This window comes from Siniperca chuatsi, linkage group LG5 (assembly GCF_020085105.1).
Source record: "Siniperca chuatsi isolate FFG_IHB_CAS linkage group LG5, ASM2008510v1, whole genome shotgun sequence".
Taxonomy (NCBI): domain Eukaryota; kingdom Metazoa; phylum Chordata; class Actinopteri; order Centrarchiformes; family Sinipercidae; genus Siniperca; species Siniperca chuatsi.
In genome coordinates, this window is record NC_058046.1 from 5,785,981 (window position 1) to 5,805,972 (window position 19,992).

General features: G+C 38.6%; 1 protein-coding gene across 10 annotated transcripts in view; it reads left to right on the forward strand.

Annotated features, from left to right (window-relative positions):
* Nucleotides 1–2,549: 2,549 nt before the first annotated feature.
* Nucleotides 2,550–19,992, forward strand: part of fkbp15b (FKBP prolyl isomerase family member 15b) — a 30,355-nt gene continuing 12,912 nt past the window's right edge. For 2 of the 10 annotated variants that reach the window (XM_044195966.1, XM_044195969.1), the window contains exons 1-17: nt 2,604–2,741; nt 4,274–4,479; nt 5,812–5,915; nt 5,999–6,077; nt 6,428–6,497; nt 6,586–6,660; nt 12,653–12,751; nt 12,955–13,104; nt 13,214–13,282; nt 15,032–15,175; nt 16,457–16,611; nt 16,708–16,756; nt 16,865–16,981; nt 18,919–19,003; nt 19,143–19,255; nt 19,348–19,417; nt 19,687–19,796. In XM_044195966.1, the coding sequence (XP_044051901.1) occupies nt 4,361–4,479; nt 5,812–5,915; nt 5,999–6,077; nt 6,428–6,497; nt 6,586–6,660; nt 12,653–12,751; nt 12,955–13,104; nt 13,214–13,282; nt 15,032–15,175; nt 16,457–16,611; nt 16,708–16,756; nt 16,865–16,981; nt 18,919–19,003; nt 19,143–19,255; nt 19,348–19,417; nt 19,687–19,796 (1,608 nt within the window). In that variant the 5' untranslated portion in view covers nt 2,604–2,741; nt 4,274–4,360. Of the gene's footprint in view, nt 2,742–4,273; nt 4,480–5,079; nt 5,228–5,811; nt 5,916–5,998; nt 6,078–6,427; nt 6,498–6,585; nt 6,661–12,652; nt 12,752–12,954; nt 13,105–13,213; nt 13,283–15,031; nt 15,176–16,456; nt 16,612–16,707; nt 16,757–16,864; nt 16,982–18,918; nt 19,004–19,142; nt 19,256–19,347; nt 19,418–19,686; nt 19,797–19,992 lie in introns of those variants that run through there. The other 8 variants (XM_044195971.1, XM_044195974.1, XM_044195968.1 and 5 more) reach the window with 7 other exon arrangements.

Here is a 19,992-nt window from a genome sequence, read left to right on the forward strand (position 1 = left end):
TCAATTAAAGTGTTCACCTTATATTTTAAGAATGAAATATGACATCTGCGCAATGTTACAAAGGCACAAATTATTTTTAAGCTAAAAGGAACCTGTAGGAAGTTGCAAAAGGTAAAAAAATATATTTTAATCTGACCTGAAATGTACTTTTTGTAGTTATACCTACGAAAAGTAATGCACTATAATTCGTATAAAAAACCCATGTAATAAGGAGCCACAAGGCAGTTACATTTATCATTAGGATGCAACTTCTAGTGGCCTCAATAATTATGACAGGATCAAAGGAGGAAGTCAGATGAGGAAGTATAAAGAGCGTCAAAGTCCATGTAGGGAGGTGGACAGGGTGGATGGATGGGTCAAACACAGGACTTTCACCTGGGACGTAACCTATATGCCTAAACCTAACCAAACTATGACCATTTCACAACGTTAACCACATGTTTATTGTTACCATGTCAACGAAGGTCAGCTACGCCTGTTGCTGGTTGAGTTTCAAAATATCACCCCTGAGCTAGAAGGAAAGTTTTGGATTTTGGGACTCTAGTGAACCACATGGTGGCACTAGAGGAAAGGCCAGGTGATCACAACCAAATTTCATGGAAATCCATCCAATAATTCAGTCTGGACCAAAGTCTGGACTGACAGACAGACCTACATTGCCATGCCACTAGCATGGCTAAAAATTAATGAGTGGTACATAAGGTATAAACTATGATGCTGTCAGAAAAGAACAAAAGAATGAACTGTTAGTGTTGCCAGTTGTACAGAATATAATTACAACTACTAACAAGTTAACAAATTACAGTGGAGTCAGTAGTAGTGGCACAGCCAGCACCAACAGCTGTAATGATGCTGAATGTGCTGCATGCCAACTGTTCTCAGAGCCAAGGACAAGAAAATATTAGAATAAAACAGATGATGGCAATCAACAGCGATTGTGGAGTTCATTCAAACACAATGCTCGTGTCACAAATCAGATTAGATTGTATATATGTGTGGCCAGGACTGACACAATGTTATGACTGATCAAAATGCTATTTGGAGTTCTGGACTGTAGAGAATATGTGAATGTAATGAGATCCATTTTTGATGTGATGATAGGAAAACATTTGATAACAGGTTGGTGGGAGCAGGCCAGCACTTTCTGTTCATGTGACATACAAAGTATTTAATGCTACAGAATCACATATTGTCATTTGGTGAAAATTGTCACTTGTTTTTTTCTTTTAGATGGGCTCCACTGCATGTTTTTAAAAATAACCTTGACTAAAAGGACAAAAAATAGGACAAGGATCAAACTTTGCATAGTAAAAAAATGCCAAACTGAGATTGATGTTTTTACATCCGGCCTGCAATTCCCTTTAGCCGCAAGTGTCTGCACGCGGGGTTAGTCCCTCTCTGGTGTAACCCCCTATGGTAACACTCGCACGACACTTGGAGAACATTTTGGCTGACCTTTAGAAAGCATAGAGCTATTCTGCAGGATGAACAAACTGCTGCAGGTGAGTGGGTGCATACAGCAGCAAACTGTATTGTTCCATTTCTCACGGAACATAAAATGAAATAACCCCAAAGGAGAAAAAAAAAAGTTTTCCTGCTACTTTCAAGACTCAATTATAGTTGAGTGAAAAATTAAAGTGACTCTTAGAGGTGATTAGTTTTGGCAGTGTTGTTCAGAGCAGTGATCAATAATTCTCAAAAGAAAATACCTGGAGCAATTACGATGGATTGAAAAATCATAATAATAATTACAATTACACATATGCTGATTGTATAATCAACAAGGCAGAGTACAGCTGCAGGTTTTATCCACTAGTCACAAGATTCAAAACTCCCTTTTTCCTGCATGCTTTATGATGGTTTTGTTCCACTTGTTCAACAAAGCCCTCTTCTCATTAGATAGGAACTAAGGTCTGACCTGCTGCATGTCACATTATTTGACACTGATGCTGTATCTTTTATCATTTCCTTATATATCCGGGCATTTTCTGGGGAGTTTGGGGGTTTCTCTTGCAGTATGAGGGGTAGCTCCTTTTACCTGCTACTTTAGTCAGTACTTTGTTTACAGTTAACACAATGATAAATGTACAGGGTGACTTTTCATTATGACTGGAATATAGGTTCATTTCCCTAATAAAATAGGAAATGAATAACAAACTCTAGAGACTTGTTGCATATAATGTCATAGTAACATATCATTAAGTCTAAAGTGGTGAGTAACATATAGTGGTATTAAAAACATGAGAATTATTCTAGTCTGAAAAAAAGAAATGATGTTTTATTAGTATTTCCACAACAAAAAAATAAATAAAAAAACTTATTGGAGTGGAGTTATCTACATCCACACATACCTGACTTTATTAGGAATACAAAACTTATGAGGCAAAATCCAGGATCTTTTCCGATTTCCTTCTTCCAATTGTGAGTTGCAATGAAATTAACTTCTGGGAGGAATTTAGTTTTTATTTCTTAATTCATTTTTTGTGTATGCCATAAAATCTCATTTGAAATCCTGTGGTAGTCTTTGGCGCCCTCCAGTGGAAGCTAATTGAATTCGGATCAGGTGGAAAGTCAGCTGATTCCACTACAAACAGGAAGGGAAAGCCACAGTTCAATAAACTAGTCATGTAAAATAGCTAACTCACTTGTGCATGTGTTTTATTTAATAAGAAAAGGCTTCAAACTCAAAAGATGTTCGGCGGAGACGATGAAGACGGGGACTTCTTGTCTCCCACAGGAGGGTGAGTTTGTTTGTTTCCACCAAGCTAATGCTCTTAGCCTACGAGCTAACTAGCTTAACTTAGCACCATTTAGCAAGGGTTAGCTAGCTGTTCTCGTGTATGGGCCAAATTTCATTTAAAATCTGGCAATTTATTGCGACCTTGTTTCTAGGTAATACCCTTTAGAAAATAACTTACAGCCTAGGCGATTCTTCCTAAATTGGTATCTTATCCGGCTTACATTTTTCACCCTGAAGCACATATTTCAGCAAATGTTTTCAAATATTTCTTTTTACCGTGTCCACAAATGTTTTCACCCTAAAATACCAAGGGAAGCACTGTGAATCACCTCCAAAAAGATGCGATTTTATAAAAAAAAAGAGAAGAAAAAAAAGAACATATATGTGCCGAATTAGAAAATGACCTTTGATATTCATAAAAGTTCTGCCTGCTATGTAATTTAACCCTCATTACTTTGCTAGATACTTGATGAGACTTTATATCTCGCAGGAAAGCTTATAGAAAAGCTGAGAGTTGCCTAAATTCATGACTATTTTTACCATTGAAAAGTTAGCAGCTTTACAACAAAGTATTTTCATCCTACAGAGAATTACAAAGGTATCAAACTAATTAGTGGCTAGTTCATGGAGCGTTATAGCAAGTTATATCAGATACAATTCAACTGATTTCATATCGGCTGCATCTCTGGCCTGGTCCCACTGCTGATCTGATGAGTTATCACATGCACTGCTATCTCACTGACTGTCGGCTGTTGCGTCCAAGTGTTTTTTTGGTTGTTGTGAATGAAGCGTCTCAGACTGTCTGGTATGTTCCGATCTTACGAAATTTAATTTAACATTTATATTTAAGTCACTTAACTAACTGACTGATTCCTGTTATGAAGACAATTGCTTAATGTTGTGACTCACAAAAGGTCTTTTTATAACTTCAAAACAATGTCTTTTATTAGATTTAGATTATGGATTTTACATGACTGAGTCTGATAAACCAAACTCTAATTAACAAAACAGTGCAGTGTTTTAGCTAGCTCGAAGTACTTAAAGATTGTCAGAATATACAATAAAGAATAACATTACTTTGTTGAAAGGAAGTTTTTACACGTGTAGGTTATGTATTTTCTATGTTTACGTGCATTTTGTTATGGAAAGCCACTTAAAATGGAGGTTGTTGTGATGTTGACAAACAAATTATACGTTTCAGGAATCCAAACTGTGACCCTTTTGTTATGAGACAGACTCAGTTTCTATTAATATACCTTGCCTCTCAATTATGAGGCATTCAGTTACAGCTTTGCTACATTTTCAGACTGCATGCTCATTGTGTTATAGCAGCACAGTGTGTATGAGCAAGTGGAATAAGCAGCCAGTGTAGGGCCTGTGGGAGGAGTGTTATGGCAACTAATTCCTCTCACATGCTGCCTGTTAGAGGGGTAAGGTGAAGGCTTCTGCCATAGGCCATCTCTGCTCAGTGGAGACCCAGCACTAAGTCGGCACTCAGTTTCTTTCTCTGCTATGCTGTTGAATCTACCACAGTGGTGTGACTGCACCGGGGAACAAGAGATCAGGGATAACCCAGGACGGAAGTGTTGGAACGTATGCTAGAAAGATTTTGACTCACACATGCAAATGGACTGCCCCTCCTCATCCCAGTTCTTTACCATCGGACATGAGAGCTTAAAGGCTTTCAACATGTCAGTTCTGGGAGATGCCAATGATTACCAGTGGAAGGAGTTCCAGGGGTCAGTACAGTCAGCTGGGCAGTTTTCCATGCCTTGTCTTGTTTTGAAACTACAAAAACCTGGCAGAAATGTTGGTCTAGTCTCGCAGGTTTGGTCCCGTCTCTTGAATATAATGAGATTGGTGCCTATGATTTAGGTAGTAGTTATAATGATGTTGCAGTATGTAATGATGTTGTAATGGTCTAGTTGTTTCTGGGCTACAATTGTTGATTAGTCGATCATCAGAAAATTAATCACCAAGAATTTTAATATTTGATTAATTGTTTAAGTCATTTGTCAAGCAAAAATGTCAAACATTTGCTGGTTCCAGTTCCTCAAACATAAGGATTTTCTGCTTCTCTCTGTTTTATAGAAATGCAAATGACATGAAAGTTCATTCCTTTCAATTCCATTGACCTGGGAATCAGTAGAAAAATCTTAACTCAAGGTCCACTTACTAGTTTTTATGGAGCTTCACACACTGCATCTCACAGTTTTCTTCAGCAGATGGAGTTTGTCAGACTGAGCAGACTTCATCCACTGAGGAAGACCGTGAGATGCAGTTGAAAGGTCCTGTAAAACGTGTGAGTTGAGTTAAAAACGTTTTTGGTAAATAACTGTTTCCAAGGTCAAGAATGAACTTTCACGCTCATTGTTTCAACGTTTGCTCAGTTGTCACGGAGGTTGTCATGTAGCTCCTTGATAACGGAGCTAACTTAATCCTCTGAAGAAGACCGTGAGATGAGGTAGAAATATCCAGATAAAGCTAGTAAGTGGACCTTGAGTTAAGCTTTTTTTTTTAAATGTCAAATGTCTTTGGGTTTTGGACTTTTGGTCAGGCAAAAAAAGCTATTTGAACACATTACCTTGGGCTGGGGAAATTGTGATGGCCTTTTTAAATCCCTTTCTGATATTTTATAGACTAAGTGAGTCATCGGTTAATAAAAAAAAAAAGATTAATTGATAACGAAAATAACTTTGATGCAGCCCTATAGTTGTTTGTTCTGACATTTTTTTTTTATCAAGTTTGTGCAGATAGAATGCATATAGTGTAGCCCATTATGTACTTGAACACCTTCATTAAAATTGAAATGTTATTAGGAGTTTTTGAAGTGTGGCAGGCAGTTACAGTAACTCCTGAGATCCCTGAAATGAAGATGAAAGGCTTATATGACCATATTTACCGATGTGAGTAGGAACTAGCCTGACTACACAGTCAGTGCTGCGTCAGAGCCCATATCTTATATCTGATGCCAAGATATTTTTATTCTGAGTGTAACCATAGAGTGGATCATACATTTCATGGCAAACATAAGCATATCTAGATGATCTTTACACTTCTTTTCCTTGCAGGGCCAAGTTGGCCTCCCTGTTTGGACTAGACCAGGAAGCCAGTCAGGGAAATGAGTCATTCCAGTACACAGCGCCAAAACAGCCCAGAAAGAGCTCCAATTCAGGTAAGACCATCAGAACGGAGACATCAGTGACTTCCCATTCAGCCATGATGTCTGAACTGAATATGTCTTTTGTCCATTTACAGCACCAGCCGCACAGAAATCAGCTCCACCACCTGGAGCTCCTGCAGTTTTATTCGCCACACCAGTCCAAGCCTTCAGATGGTGAGGACCCTGTTTTTAATATTTTAAAATCACTTTAATGCTGGTTTTAATTTTTATTAAAACCATATTTTATTTTTTCAGCTTTTTTCATGCATTTTCTAAATGTAAAAAGTCTGAGGGCTGCAAGTATTCAGTCCCCCACGAGAAACATTGTTTGCAAAGCTTAAAAACATAACACAAGCGCAATGAGATAACATCTGTTATGAATTGGTGCTATATAAATAAATAATTTTTAATTGAACATAAAAATGAATTCCATAATACACTGCATAAATCAAGTCACAACTCCCCAAATCATCCTATACTAAGTCAAGTGAAAATCTTTTCTGCCATTTTTGTCCCGTGTGCAGTATTAACGGACAGTATGTGAAGCAGGGCAAGTTGGGAGCAGCCGTACTGGGCAACCACACATCAAAAGAGGTTGGAGCTTTGCTAATTGGTCACCTGTTTGAGATTATTGGTGTGACTCTTGATTTTTTATAAAAAATGCACTTCTCTTTTTCTGCAGTACAAGCTTCTTCTGTACCTGAGCCAACAGAAACAAGTGACAATTGCCAAGATTCATATGGGCTTTGTTTTCACGGTGAGTAGAGACGTAAAGGATGTTGATTACAAATGGACAAACAGAAAATCTAATGCATTAAAGGAATATCACACTTCACACTGAGGGGACTTTGCATATGGCTGGGAAGTCTAACAATTTATAGAAATACATTTGGATTATTTCTAGGTCTGAAAATGTTTTCTAACTGAAGAAAGTCCAAAGCTTTATCACACTCCAATGCCTCTGTCCTTTTTGGAATAACTCTACTCTTATATAAAGTACACTGTACTGTAAAAACATGAATTGATAAAAGTCAAATAATTAAAAATCTGGATACAATGAGAAGTATATGGGGCATATATTGTCAAGGTTGCATTAGTCTATGGAGTCTGTCACTGGAATATTTATAGACAAATTTATTATTTAATTCAATTAAGATAATGAATTGTTCCTGCTCGATAACTGCTACTACAGTTGTTGTTATTGGCTTTGTTACTATTATTGTCATTGAAAACTGTGTCCAGATGACTTCGACTGAAACCTTTTCTACGATATTATTGTCATTATTATTCCTATGACTATCATTCCTATTATTATAACTTTATTAATATTACCACTACCATTACATTATTGCTATTGTAAAATTCTAGGTGGAATTTGCATTGTGCTTCCCTCTCCCCCACCCCCCTTCTCTCTCTCTCTCTCTCTCTCTCTCTCTCTCTCTCTCTCTCTCTCTCTCTCTCTCTCTCTCTCTCTCTCTCTCTCTCTCAAAACCCAACACTGCAGCGGCAGATGGCCGCCCGCCCTGAGTCTGGTGACGTGATGTCACGTTTCTGATGCGGGTAATAAATAGATATTGATCAGAGCGATTATAAACTATAAACAGTGTATGAGAGCGAAGCTACAGTTACATAGTCTAGTAGTGTGATACTGTACTAAAAATGGTGGAGAAACAAGACAGAATAATAACTTCCACTTTCCAAACACCGTGGTGCGCTGTTTCTATTGGCCGACTGAGCACATCCACTTGGTCAGAGTTGAACATAGGTGAACTCTGACCTGCAACGCCAGCAGAGCAGCTGGGGATCACAGCGAAACAGGAACTGCATGCTTTCAATTTGTCCATAATTTGGGATTCAATAGGAGTGAATGGGAGAAGGAGCAAATATTTGTATACCGGAAATGTAATGTGACCATGCCTTGACTCCTGCCAAGACACAGCAGCTGGCCGATCAGAGCTCCTGTTTCCTGGGTGTGGGTTGGACGTCATTGAAATTTTGGGTGCCACACTGCTTATATGTCTTTTGAATTAAAGTGAATTCACAAAATGGAAACTGTAAAAATTAAAGCAAGCGACAAATGAACTGTGAGATGGAATATGATAAGCAGACAAATTTTGCAAATTTATTTAGTTTTTAATGCATAATTTAAATGCAAATTGAATCAATATATAATTGTCCACTCACCTGCTTATGCTGGAGCAACTGTGTCTCACAGTCTTCACCAGCAGAAGACCTGTATTCTGTTGGCCGAAGCTCCATACTTTAGTCATAACTTAGCCATCTCTATGAAAACTGAGCAAACTCCATCCACTGATGGAGATGCCTTTGAAACCTTTGGACAAAGCTAGTAAGTGGACCTTGAGTTATTGTTATTTTTATTTTTATTGCATCACATCAATTCTCAACATAACAATATCAGAATATTAAACATCATAGGCCTGGGCTATAAGAAGGAGGGTGAAGAGACAGAAAAAGGGGGAATAGATTATCCTTTATGTAGTAAAGATCTTATAAGGGACTCATTTTACAAACAAATACACCATCCCTCAGTTATTATTGTGTGCAAGCAATTCCACTTGTGACACGTATTACATAGAAACATAAGGAGCTCTTCAGTCCAGTGTGTCGCTGCTAGGGATGCTGAGATCAGTCGGCTGACGATAGTTATCGGCAGATATTCAGTAAAAATATGCGATCGGGAGATCGGGATTAATGCTTTCTAGTCGCCGATCGCAAAAACCGATGCACATTGTATTTGTTTACTAGCGGATCTTAACTGAGTGAAATTACCTGGGAGTATTTAAGTGGCAGCCATAAGAGCTCTTCAAATTCTCTTAATGCTAAGGAAAGGTGCTTCAATACTTCTTTCATATCTCCTTTTAGCATAGGATACACTGGACCATCCTTTACGAAAGGAAGGAGATAATGCCGTCCCACAATTCCTTCAAGTTTGTTGTCTGCTGTAGTGTAAAAAGTTCTCAAATTGTTGTTAAAAACTATGAGTTAAAGTTATCCTGGCCATTCAAATGAATAAAAAAAACAAAAAACATGAATATTGCGCACCAATTAGTATGAAGTCATTATATAGACTGACCTTCTCTCTGCACCCGCACAACTTCCAGCATCCCTGCCTGTATTCCTTTTTTAATTTCCATTCCAACCTTGTTAATGAAGTAATATTTTTCCTTGCGTTGTCCACGTTCATATTGCCTGCATGAAACAACACAGTGAGAATGCACAGGGCGAAGTAAGATGCTTTTTGTAGTCCTTCGGAACATTATAGTTTCACCATGGCAGACCCACATCAAAAACATCCATAGCATAATTACGTTGCCTAGTGTAAGTGCAGTTGGATTCTGTTAGCAGTTGGCGTTTCCAAAGTCCTTATGAATTCTCCTTCACATATTTCCTTGACCTAATTATGTTTTCCATCGAGGAAAAGGAAAAGTGTTTAGGAAAAGACATGAGGGACTTCTCGTCCGCAGCGCAGGCTCCTTTCCAGTCAAGATGGCGATTTATTCATCTCGTGTCGTGTCTAACTAGTGGATCATAACCAGATTGTCCTCACCAGAAAAATGTCCATATATGTTGTTTGTTCAAGCAGGTTATTAATTCAGTGCAATAAAATTTTATTTTATTTATATAGCGCCAATTCATAACAGAAGTTATCTCAATGCAGTTTTCCTATAGAGCAGGTCTAGACCGTACTCTTTATATTATTTACAGAGAGCCAACCAATCCCAACATGAGCAAGCACTTGGCGACAGTAGCATGAAAAAACTTCCTTTAAACAGGCAAAAACCTCAGGCAGAACCAAACTCAATAGGTGGGCAGCCATCCGCCACTGCTGTGTTGGGTTTTGAGAGAGAGAGCAAATTTCACCGAGAATTTTAAAATAGCAATAATGTAGTGTAACATCAGTATTAATAAAGTAATAATAATAGGAATGATAGTCATAGGAATAATAATGACAATAACAGTAACAAAGCCAATAGCGACAACTGTAGTAGCAGTTGTCAAGCAGGAACACAGGAGCAGCAGGTCGGCCACAACCAAAGATCTAGTCTCTGCAGCTCCGGAGGGAGAAATACCTGCTGAAAGCGACAGAAGGAGAGAGGAGAGAAACGAGAAAGCACAAAACTACGGGAGAGAGATGTCGAGTTAGTAACATGCAGTAATGGGATAAAAATGCATACCGATGGAGAGGAGGAGCTCAGTGCTCAGGTTGGGTGTGACGGTTCAGGACCTGAGCCAGCCCTAACTATAAACTTTATCAAAGAGGAAAATCTTAAACTCTTAAATGTGGAGATGGTGTCTGCCTCCTGAACCTAAACTGGGATCTGATTCCACACAAGAGGAGCTTGATAACTGAAGGCTCTGGCACCCATTCTACTTTTGGAGACTCTAAGAACCACAAGTAACCCTGCATCCTGGGATCGCAGTGTTCTACTTGCCTAGAGATAAAAGCAGTACTAAGGCTATAATTTTCAACGTCCACATGAATATTGAAATCACCTACAATAATTTCTCTGTTTTAAGGACTAAACTTGATAAAAACTCTGAGAATTCAGATAAATATTCAGAATAAGGACCAGGAGTGGTACATTATAATAAATAGAATTGGGTGTCATGTTATCCAGGTTGGGTGTGAAAGACTAAGAACAAGGCTTTCGAATGAGTTATAATTTAGTTTAGTTTTAGGGTTTATTAATAGGCTTGAGTCGAAGATGGCTGCAACTCCACCTCCTCCGGCAGTGCCATGAGTATTAATATGACTAGGCGGAGTGGACTCATTTAGGCTACATATTCTTCATGACACAGCCAGGTTCCAGTAAGGTCCGCACCGGCTACTGGGGGCTACAGCAGCTACTGATTCAGTTCTCATGGTGTGGAACCACAAGGTATTTCAATACTTGATTTTTAATACTGCTATACCGGCTGCTATAACAAAACAAAACACGTTCGGTATCTGCCGTGTATCGTGTATAACGACAATCGGCAATTGGTATCAGTGAAAAATGTGATTGGGTCACTTTGTTCAGACTGCAGGCAAATCAGATTTGTTTCTCAAATCAGATCTTTAAGACAGAATGTGTGTCCAGACATCACCAACCTATCGGCATGGGTTGCTGTGTTAATGACGTAGGCGTCAGTAACTACGTACGCTGGTGATGCGGCTTTCCAACGTGGAAGCATGAGAAATGGAGATCCACCATCTCGCCCTTCAAACAATCGCGCGCGTTAAGTCCCAGTGCAAAACAGAAGTGCATTGGAGGAGGCATCATGCATCATACCAGCCTCCTCCATCGCTGAATTTCTCTGGTGCATCAGAGGAGGCTGGAATGATGCATGATGCCTCCTCTGATGCACTTCTGTCACTCTGGATTTGATGTTGTTGATGTTGTGAGTCGCGTTGCCAGTGAGGCAAAAGACACTTTGAAATCCTATTTGAACGGCCATCTGTAGAAATCTGATTGGAATTGCATTTCAAACCACCTCCAAATGTGGCTTGAATCCGATTAGCAAAAATCGTATTTCATGTGGTTTTTTGCTGTCCAGACTTTCTAAAATCAATCTGGATATGCCAAAAAATGGATTTGGGATGGCAGTGCGAACAAGGCCTTAGATCACCGGGCAAGTGCCATAGATCCATAAAGCTGTTGTCGTTTCCTTTTATTTGGCACTGAGTCTTTACATTGGAAAAACTCAATATTACAATAGGATGTTTTTCATGGCTTCAATTAAACACTATGCACTTTCTTGTTAAGAAAAGAAGTTTGTAGAGCAGCTTAGATCAATGTGAGTCCAAGGTTTCTTCTTTAGATGTCAGCTCCAGTAAAAAGTGGTCTGCATCTTCACAAATAATGTGCTTTAAAATTGTACCAATCTCTTCGCTATACATGACCAGTGTTTTTGAACAACTCAAAAAGCAATGCGTGTAAGTTCCAGCTGTCAGTTGGGATCATTTGTGTTCATAATATTAAGTGTTCTGTATTGTCTATGTAATATCCTATTTTGTATGTTGTAAAAAATATATTGTAAAGATAAAGGGGATGGGAGGCCCGAATACATTCTTCCTAAACATGTTCATCATAATCATTATGGCGGTCCTCTTCCATTTGCTTCATAAATTTGTCAATATTATGTCCATTACAGCACTGCAAGCTATTAAATATTTGAAATATGAAATAAAACCTTCATTAAATGTTTTTTTCCCTTCAGATTTATAAATGCCTTTTTAAGACATCTGTTGATTACAAACATTTACAAAGTTCGGCAGCACACTCCAGACTTCATATCAGTCGGTCACTGTGTAGATTAATAATTCTAAACATAGCAACAATATATTAAAGTTCATGACTCTACAGATTCCCCCAGAGTATATAACTTATAGACTTTTGAGCAAGTTTCTGCGCACATTAGCAGATTACTGATGAAAAATGATGCACCATGAGCATGCTTTCTGTCTCTGACAGTAGAGAGATATTCTGCCAATTCATAATCTCTTTTTAGGGCCAGATAACCTTCTAATCTACTTTGGTTTCTTCTTTCCAGTGTTCCAAATAGGTTCCTTTAGATTGCTTTATAATTTGGTTTACTCTGATTGGTGTTTGGAAAGCAGTGCTGTTGTGAGACTGGTCAGAGTGTGTCTGGGGGGGAGGGGGCAGTTGGTCTCACCACCAACTGACATGACTCTTGGGTTTGGAGGGCTTTGGAATGGAGGGTGTCATGTTCTTTCTCTCCTGCAGGTACAGCCAAACAATTACTGCACTTTTTATGATGACCAGAGGCAAAACTGGTCCCTAATGTTTGAATCAGAGAAAGCTTCATCAGACTTCTGCAAAGAGGTGAGTGACACAAGAGGACTACAACTAAGATTGTGATTATTGTTTGACAGAGTGAGTGACTAAGAAGTTGTCCACAATCCACAAGTTGAGATTGAGCTTCAAAACCCCTTAATTATTGACCCATACTACATACAAGCTTTCACAAAATTGCACTAGTTACATTGATTATTAGATGAAGACTTCTTTCCTTTTATGTGCATCAGGTATGTTTGGCGAAGGCAAACAGCGCAGCCTCTTTAGATGCTGTGGTGATTCAGGATCTGAGTCTTGGTGAGGGCCAGGCGGTAGAGAATGGAGACTCTTTGGAGGTGGTGTATACAGGCTGGCTCCTGCAGGACCACGCCATCGGACAGGTCACACACTTCCACCATTATTTAATCAATTTCATAATTGTATCTCCAGTTCCTGTTGATTTCTAGACCTGCTGGCACACAAATCATTGAACCTTAAATATAATTTCAGATGTTTGACTCCAACCAGAACAAGGACAAGTTGCAACGAGTGAAAGTTGGAACTGGAAAACTGATCAAAGTGAGTCAAATTATACTATACTAAATAAGAATAGCTGCTTAAGTTAAGTCCCCACAAAAACACCTTTTTAATACAAACACGATCATTTTTGAAAATGTTCTTATTTTATTTATCTAATTTAATTTCTTCTGTTCTGCTACTTTTCATTACTATATTTTATTTCAATCAATTTGTATCTAGTATCCTCTAATTTTTGTTTCGTTGTTTGTTTTGATATATATATTTTTTTTTTTACGAGTGATGCATGATATTTGTATATAAAAATATTTTCAAAGATTGTATTTTACCACCAAAAAAGTTCACTATCCAAACATGATCTCTCAGGTGGTACTGTATCCTACATGTTTCATTAGGACTTGGTGATACTGAAACCAAACATATTTCTTATTTCCAAATACTGTGGTATTATAATGTCAAGATGTTTGGATATCACATGTTGGATATCACATCAGAAGATAATGTAAATATGATTATTGGTCATTTTACTCAGCAACATTTTAGATTGTTAAGAAAATTGCAGTTCAGACTTACACATCATGTAAAGACATTTCGCCTACAGTAAATGGCAGTGTCATGACATCCAAATTCCCACACTGCACTCTCATATTAGGGTATCAACATTAAACTGATCTATCATGCTGGGGCCTGTATCACAAAGATGGCTCCCTTTTAACCAGGTAGATCACCATTGTGACCCATGCTTCATGGCTAACCTGCTATGGAGCAGGATCAGATCAAAACCTGTCACCAGCCTATTCTTACATGATCCCGTTATGGACAGAAGTACAGAGTTTACAACAAAGTGACAAGTAATAAAGAGCAATAAAGACATTTTTATAGATCAGTAGAGTCACTTTGCCTACCATGATAATTGTGTCAGAGATGGTGTAAATAATTATTTTTTTTTTGCACTACTACATGTCCACTCTTGGTTTATACAGTGTTTCTTATTGGGCATTTATTTCTATTCTTCAGGCCTTTATCTGTTCTTTTACTCCTGGTTTCACAACAGGAAAGGCCTTACTTAAATTGTTGGGACATTATTCCTATTGTCTCTGCAGCTTCTTATTCTATTATTGTTGTGTGTTCATAGTGTATATATTTGACCTTGCTTATCAATTTTTTACTGCCTTTCCACTTATGGTTCTGATGATGTTACATGTGATTGGCTTGTAATTCAGTACAAATTTGCTGACATGTTTTGGTGTGAATCTTTTATCAGAGCTTATGTGACATCAGTGAGGAGGAGAAAAGGAGGAAAAAATAATATAAATGAATAAGAAACCCTTTTTTTCTCAAACATGAGACAATTCACTACAGGAGTAGTTCCCTTGAACATTTTGGCACCATGTTTTAGTGCTTATCAAGTTATACTCAAGTTATAACTGATGTTACTTGTAAAGTAGGTCTGGCTGGTACATAAGCAAACTAGTCTAGTCTGTCTAAATTACTAAATTGAAAGAAAAAAATGCCCCCCCAAAAAAATTAATTCCCATGTACAAGTATTGTGACAGTCCATTTTTGAGAAGTACGTTTCTGTCTAAGCTTCCCACCGTTGGCTTTCTTATTGAGTCTCTAGTGCATTTGCTCTTCTACTAATCGACCTAATGGGGGTAACATTGTGTTTTGAAATAAACTAGCCTAGCTTTAAATGACCAGCCTAAACTGTGACTGCATCATGTTCATCATCATCATATTACTATGTTATTACCTCATTATCCCTCTTCCTGTCCTTCTCTGTGTGCACAGGGCTGGGAGGAAGGAATGCTGGGGATGAAGAAGGCAGGCCGTCGTCTCATTGTCATCCCACCCAGCCTATCTTACGGATCCAAGGGAGTCCCCAACCGTGTCCCGGCTAACAGCACTCTTATTTTTGAAGCAGAGCTCCGACGGGTAACACCCACTGAACAATTTTTTACATCCTTCTAAGGCTGTGTATTGCCAATAATCTAACAATACGATACATATCACGATACAGGGGTTACGATTCAATATATTGCGATGTATTGCGATACTGTAAGCAAGGCGATATATTGCGATTTTAAAAAAATCTAATCTTAGGAAAAAATGGAAGTGCAATAAATAAAAAAAAAAAAGATTTTCATCCTCACCTAGTATAAAATCTAAATTTCAAAGGCAATATCACTATTATAACCAAGATTCCATGAATAATAATCCAGCTGAATGTCTTACTCCTTTATTACACCTGACACTGTAAATTTGATGAAAAGACACTAAAATACAACATTTATGATACATCTCAGGTCTCCGTGTTTTGGCCATGTTTGCTGTTTACATGTTGACTGTTTACTGGGACTTCTACTTCTAAACACTATTTATTTCCATATAGCCATATTATATATAACATGTATCTCCCAAAAACATTAAAATATTAAAAAACACAATGAATATTGATCAATAATAATAATCGGTAATGTCAACTGTTATTCCTTCCCTATGCAATGCACATGCATATATCCTGACAGTAATGGCTTCAGAATGGCCTCGAGACATTGGAGTAGTAGTACACAACTTTTGATTACAAAAACAACAAAGGTAAGACACAATTCGTTGTTGAAGTTTGTTCGGCAAGGTTTGGTCGTACCCTGATAAGAGTTACTGTATAAGTTACTGCTGGAATCTGTGGAGTCTCAGTATTCATTTGAGGTGTCGTTTGTGTGGATAGCGTGATATGGAAGATATCAGGAGCGCTGTGACTGCGGGCATGCACCGTGTTCAGACAGAATGCTTTTTGCTACACACTTAGTCAGTTGCTTGGTGTTTGACTTGTTTCGTTCAGGTAACAATGGTTAACATGAGCTTTTAGCTGAGCTTTGTACCGTTAAGTGGGTGTGCAGCATGAATATGTTGTTACATGGTTAGCATGTCCTTATATGGTGTTTGTTGTGAGATGCGCTCACTGCCCAGGGGCGGTACCTGGGACGCTCGGGTTTAAGAGGTAAAAATCGATAGAGTTTTTGAGAATCAATACATCCTTCCCTCATCTGCTCTTGTATTTGACCTGTTCTAACATACCTGATCATTTTAATGTCACATTAATACTTAAGTTATGTCTGTGTTTATGGAGCTGCAACTTCTGACATGACCTCTTTATTCCTAGTTGCTTGTAATGAAATGTGAATTGAAGCTTATTCTGCTTGTTTTGTGCTATAGGTTAAGTTTTCCAAGGACAGTGGGTCTGACAGGGCCAGTGCCAGCTCCAGAGACTCTGCTGCTCCCTCCCCTGCTCCTTCCCCAGCCCCCAGTGTGGAGAATCTGGTCCCAGAGCCCGCAGTACAGACCACCGCCTCAGGTCCAGGCAGACCAGGGTGAGATTTAAGCCTCCGGAAATAGTTAACAGCATTATCTTTAACTGTTTTGTCACTTAAGCCGATTTGTCTCTGACCTTTTCTCTGTTTTTCCAGGGAGCCACCACTTCGTGCAAAGTCAAACTCGCTCAGTGAACAACTGGCAGTAAGCGCCCTCACTGCTTTTTTAAATTATTAATGATCTATTTTGAAATTAACTGTATTCCGTTATTTTGCAGCTGTATTGATGGAAGCTTTGTTTTTCAAACTTCAGAATCCAGATGCCACAAAAGCCAAGCTGATCTCTCGCATGGCAAAGATGGGCCAGCCCATGTTGCCCTTTCTGACAGGAGTGGCCAGCCAGCCCGAATCCAGTGACTCTGAGCTTGAGGTGGGATGGCAGAATCCTGGGAAGAAAGTTGTTTTTGTAGATTTGAAGAATAAGTCTGACGATATTATTTTTTTCTTTTTGTCAACAAATTCCTCGAAAAAGCCAAAACCAACAATGAATGTATCCGACCAACAAGTATTATGTGTTTATCAAAGCCTGATATATCTCATTCCTCTTTGCCACAGAGCTCCATTGTTGTCCAAAACTTAGAAACACATCAATGAGCCACACTGTTGTACTGGGGGATATATTCCTTCATTACTACAAACTCATACTGCTGCTTCAAATATTCACCACAACACCAAATGTGGAATAATCTGCTGCTGAAAATAGTCCCCAATAATAATAAATGCACTATTTCCTCCTGTCTGAGTAACGCTGGCTACAAAACTACAGTGACCAGCTGTTTTAAGAAATGATTGAACCTTTTTAAAAAATGAAACTATATATTTGTGAGCTGTGGACTTTGGGCTAAGAGCCAGAGACGGGGTTGGGAAGTCAGATAGTACTAGGTTGGTTTCAGTATAGAAAAAATCAGCTGAACCTGTCATCTGGATCACTTGAGGAATTGCTCAGAAAAGGGAAAATCAATATCCTTGAATCGCCCAATCAGATTTTGCCCTCAACCAACAGAATGCCTGAATATAGCCAAAAAAGGACTGTTTGAGTTTGAGTTTTAAATCTTGTGAAAAAAACCTGCAAAATGTTTTAATGTGTTAGAACGGCACTTAAACCGATTTACTGTACTCCCTTTATCAGCGCAAAACATGCTTCTAATAGGGCGACTAAGGAAAATTTTAAATGATTGATTAATCTGTTGATTATTTTTCAGTGAATCAGGTAACTATGTTGTTAACAAAATTTCAAAAATATGATAAATGGTAAATGCCCTTCACAAATTACAGGAACCCAAAGAGAAAAGACCCAGAAGGTGTTCAACAACATTACAATGATAAGAAAGAGAGAAATCCAGCAACTTGACATGTTTAAGAAACCTTAACTAGTGAATGTTTGATATTGTACTTGATAATTAACTTTAATGATAAATTGATTATTAATCCCTTTTTCACAGCAGACATTTTGGCTTGTCACAGTAGGAAAAGCACAGGTGTTACTAATAATAAAGATGGCTCTGCTCTATTCAGGTGTCCCAGTACGTCATGTAACAGTGAGCCAACATGAAATACCAGGACCCTAAAACTAAAGCAGCTAAATGGAATTCAGCCATAATTAATTTTATTATTTATACCTGTGCTCTTCCTACTGTGACATGTCAAAATATCTTTTGTGAAAAAGACCTGTTTAAGGGTGCAGGACACAATTTGAATACCATTTCTAGAACCTTTTTTTTTAATTCCGTAATTTTTTCTTGACGGCAAAGTATATATTTTAAAGTTTTTGTAGAAATCCGGTATCAACTGAATTTTCTTAAAGGAGCACTCCAACTTTACATGTCAAAGTCACGGGAGTATTACAATACAGTAGTATAATACAGTGAATACAGTTGTATAATCTCTTCTGTGGCTCTGAAGGAGTTTCATCAAGTCTGAGAAAATTGACAAAAGGGACATCACTTGAGCAATCTGTGCTTGGGGTTGGAGACAGGATGCTTGCGTTACAAACTGGGTGTTTGCAGTTAGAAAAATGTGGGAATTTACAAGACAGGAAGCGTCTGATGAAAGATGCTTTTGAGTTGCATTATGGGAAATGTAGCATCGTGCGGTTTTGGAGCCTGACCCATACTTTGGTGGCTTAAAGTCAGGATATCTCGGCCTCTACTGTACTGATTTTTGACCATTCTTTTTTTAATCTGTCTCTTGCAAATCCCCCAACGTAATAGAAAAGCAATTCAAAATTGCTGGAGTGCTCCTATAAAATGACCATCTGCCACATCTGGTGTCATTACTGAGTTTCTGTCACTGTGCGTTGATCCCCAGGACACCAGTAACAGCAGAGTGAAGGATCGGTCTGCGGCTCCATCTCCAGTGCAGATCTCCACTGCTGCTCCAGTTTCAGCACACGGTAAGCTTCTTCGACCTGTTCATATATGCATTCTTCCTGCAGCACAGGATTATAAAGAACACAAACTCTTATGATGGTGTACAGTATGTTTTACAAATTCTTGGTAAATGCCCTAATTTTAAACTGTTAACTTATTTAGGTTTTCCTGCAGTACATCCTCATCCTCACACTGCTCCACCTTCTGCCTTACTTCCTGTTATGACCACTGTTGCCCCACAGCCTGGGCTGACAGGCAACAGCCATGCCTTTCAGGTAAGATTTCACCACATTTTGTACTAATTTTGTCTAATTATGTCTCAATATCGGTGCCAAATGTTGTTTAATATCCTTACACCTACACTCAGACCTCTGTGACTGCATCTCATCTCCAGCCTGTTGGCCACGTCTACCCTGCACAAACTGTCCCATACATGGGTAAGAGCGTTCAGTTCAATTACAAGGAAGCCATTATGATCAGTCCAGGTTTATGTAGAGGGTTGTATAGAGTGAAATGAAAAATGTAATGCAGTTTGTTAGTAAACCTGTACCCTAAGCTCTTGACACTTGTATCAAACTGCTGTACCTTGAACTTTAGGGTCCATTTCACCATTTAATAATGCACTTCTGCAAGATAGTTTTGCGTTTGATTCAATTGATGAAGCTGTTACGAATTACAAACCCTGAGATTGTGTTGTTTTCTCCAGGCTCCAGTGATGTGACTTCCTTCTTGATGACTGAGGCCCGACAACACAACACAGAGATCCGATTAGCTGTTGGAAAAGTAGCAGATAAAGTGGATCATCTGGCCTCAAAGGTATAAACTCTATGTACAAGAATATTTTTTATTAAGTGGCTTTAACATAAAGGCAATCTCAGAACCAGTGACCAATGTTTCAGGGCTTCGGGTGTAGCCAGCAGATATCCGGATAACAGAGACTGCCTCTTCCGTGTGTCGGTCATTAGCAGTCTGATTAGCAATCTCGGAACCCAGGGTTCTGAGATAGACAAAA